The 2,593-nt window shown below is 46.4% G+C and overlaps 1 protein-coding gene across 1 annotated transcript; it reads left to right on the forward strand.

The window, feature by feature from the left end:
* Positions 1 to 889: 889 nt before the first annotated feature.
* LOC141042159 (uncharacterized) lies at positions 890 to 2,082 on the forward strand. The gene is made up of 2 exons (XM_073509708.1): positions 890 to 1,362; positions 1,444 to 2,082. Exons 1-2 carry the CDS (start codon positions 1,098 to 1,100, stop codon positions 1,959 to 1,961), a joined length of 783 nt encoding a protein of 260 aa, XP_073365809.1. The 5' UTR covers positions 890 to 1,097; the 3' UTR covers positions 1,962 to 2,082.
* The last annotated feature ends 511 nt before the right edge of the window (positions 2,083 to 2,593 follow it).

Raw genomic sequence — 2,593 nt, forward strand, 5'->3', positions numbered from 1 at the left:
AATCTTACTACTACAAGCACAAGCAGTACAAATAAGGCTAGAATTTACTCTGAATTTTGACAGTAAGAAGAAGAATGAAAATTTTGACAGTAAGAAGAAGAAGAATGAAAACCTGTGGACTATCTCTGAATTTACAGCAGTACAAACATTGTGATGACCAACTCATTGATTTGTCATACCCATACTAAACAAAGGTTAGGTTCAGAGATAGTGCTGCATTGTTGAGTTTTACTCCTTTTGATGTAGTAAATTTATTGACTGGTGTTTATCTTACCCTGTTCCATTGAGTAGTAAATCATTATTGGCTTGTATAGATGTCAGCATGCTCCCTTTCTACTCATTTTGGAGAACCTGTAGATGCCAACTCTTGATATGCATGCATGCATTCTTTGCTTGTTTATATTCATTCTTGTAAACTGAACATGCTCATCTATCTATATATGCATTGTATTTTTTTCCTTTGGAAAGTAAAGTTTATTTCCTGGCTGGCTGGCATGATGGCTCATGGATACCTCAGCTGCAGCTGCAGCTGGAGCTCAATGGATGCAACCTTTGTATCTTCCTGTAGTATGGAGTATTAAATTGCCCCCTAGGGTATAAGGTTTCATTTGGATGTTCTCCCAGAACAAAATCATGACTTGTGTCAATCTAAGGAAAAGGGGGATGGCAAAACCCCTAGAGTGTGTTCATTGCAAAGAGATACAAACTGTATATCATTTATTTTTTGAATGTATTGTAGCTAGTAAAATCTGTGAAGATGTTGAAATGCTTTTCTAGGTGCCAATCGTTAACTTTGAATCTATTGCTAAGTTGTGGCTTTGCAATAAAAGATACATTCACTTGAATCTATTGCTAACTTGAATTGGTCTTTTCTGCTGCTTATCAGAGATGGGGGGAAGCAGCCACCGCCGCTCTGCCTCACCGGAGTACGAGTTGGATGCTTTCGAGTTCTTCAGTGTCATACTTGGGACTTCAGTATCAGCCACGAGGCAAGTATATAAAACGAGAGATCTCCCCTTCACCCATCTCATCATGATAACTCTGTTGTTTGCTACATCACTCCTTGTCCCAAATTGCAGAGGCTGCCTGACACTTTTATGAACATGCTGGGTGAAGATCCGCCACATAATGTGAAGCTCCGACAGGCCGGCGGCGGGGTTCGCAAGCTGTGGGACGTGGAGTTGGTGATCGAGGAGGGCCACATGTACCTGTGCCGTGGCTGGGACAAGTTCTACAGTGCCTACGACCTGCGGACCGGGTACTTTCTTCTCTTCAGGTACGACGATGACGCCACAATGCTCATCGTGAAGGTTTTCAACACGACTATGTGTCGCATGCGCTACGCTGACGACGAAGATGCCAGTGCGTTCTGCCTCTTCTTATTCCTCTACATTTGGCTTTGTCTCACATCGATTGTTAACGGCCATTGTTGCATTTGGACAGGCAATGGGAGCAGCAGCAGCGACACTGGCTACAGCCAAAGCAGCAGCGATTCTGGCTTTAGCGAAAGCAGCAGCGATTCTGGCAGCAGCAAAGACAGCAAGAAGAATGATCTGGACTGGAGTGGGGGAGAAGAGGAGCAGAGTGGGGATGAGGAGCTGCAGGATGACGATGGGCATCAGGCTGAGGATGACCTAGCGCTGGTGGTGGCTGACCAAGGGCAAGAGATGGTGGTGGCTGACCATGGGCAAGAGATGGTGGTGGCTGACCAAGGGCAAGAGATGGTGGTGGCTGAGGATGACCTAGCGATGGTCGTGCCCGTCCTGCCTGAAGGTGGCCTCGCGATGGTGGTGGTGCCTGACAATGAACACGCACCGGTGGTGGCGCCGGCGATCCCACAGCTGGGCGACATGACCACGCCAATTGTGGTAGAAGACTACATCCCACAGCTGCCTCCACCGCCTCGCCGCTCTTGGCGCATCAGGCTGAGGAAGGAGAAGGAGAAGAACAATGAGAACTGAACTATGTGAAACTTTTGTAATATGGTGTTGGATGGATAACGGTGTTGGATGAACAATGTGAAACTTTTGTAATATGTAACGATGGAACTATGTGTTGGCTATGTATGTATATATGATGAAACTTGTGTGTTGGATATGATTGTTATATGGATGCTTGTTGTATATATATGTGTTGGATATCTCATATGTGAAATAGTGACCTGAGATTAAGAAAAAACGATTTTTTTTAAAATGTTACTAATGGCGCACTTCCATCTGGTGCGCCATTAGTATACCAGTTCCTAATGGCGCACCTTTGGGATACTAATGGCGCACCCGTGGTGCGCCATTAGTATACCAGATACTAATGGCGCACCTGTGGTGCGCCATTACTAAAATATTCTAGTGGCGTGGTGCTAGTGGCGCACCAGTAGTGCGCCATTAGTAGGCAAAACTGGTGCGCCACTAGTAAGCCTTTTTCTAGTAGTGTAGGCCGATACTAGCTTGGAGCCCGCATTACTAGTGACGGGGGAGAGTTGGTGCTCTCTCTCGGGACGGGGTCGTGCCAGGTAGGGCGGCCATGACTGTCTTCACATGGCACCGGACACACCGTTGGTACCCCGTGGTTGTGGTATGTGATGAATATGGGAGCG

Source organism: Aegilops tauschii, chromosome 2 (assembly GCF_002575655.3).
Source record: "Aegilops tauschii subsp. strangulata cultivar AL8/78 chromosome 2, Aet v6.0, whole genome shotgun sequence".
Lineage (NCBI taxonomy): Eukaryota > Viridiplantae > Streptophyta > Magnoliopsida > Poales > Poaceae > Aegilops > Aegilops tauschii.

What these genes read in the sequence shown, in the direction of transcription:
- LOC141042159 (XM_073509708.1), top strand. Translation starts at nt 1,098, where the DNA reads ATGAACATGCTGGGTGAAGATCCGCCACATAATGTGAAGCTCCGACAG. An exon ending in CGCTGACGACGAAGATGCCA is followed by an intron (nt 1,363 to 1,443) that starts GTGCGTTCTGCC and finishes GCATTTGGACAG; the next exon opens with GCAATGGGAGCAGCAGCAGC.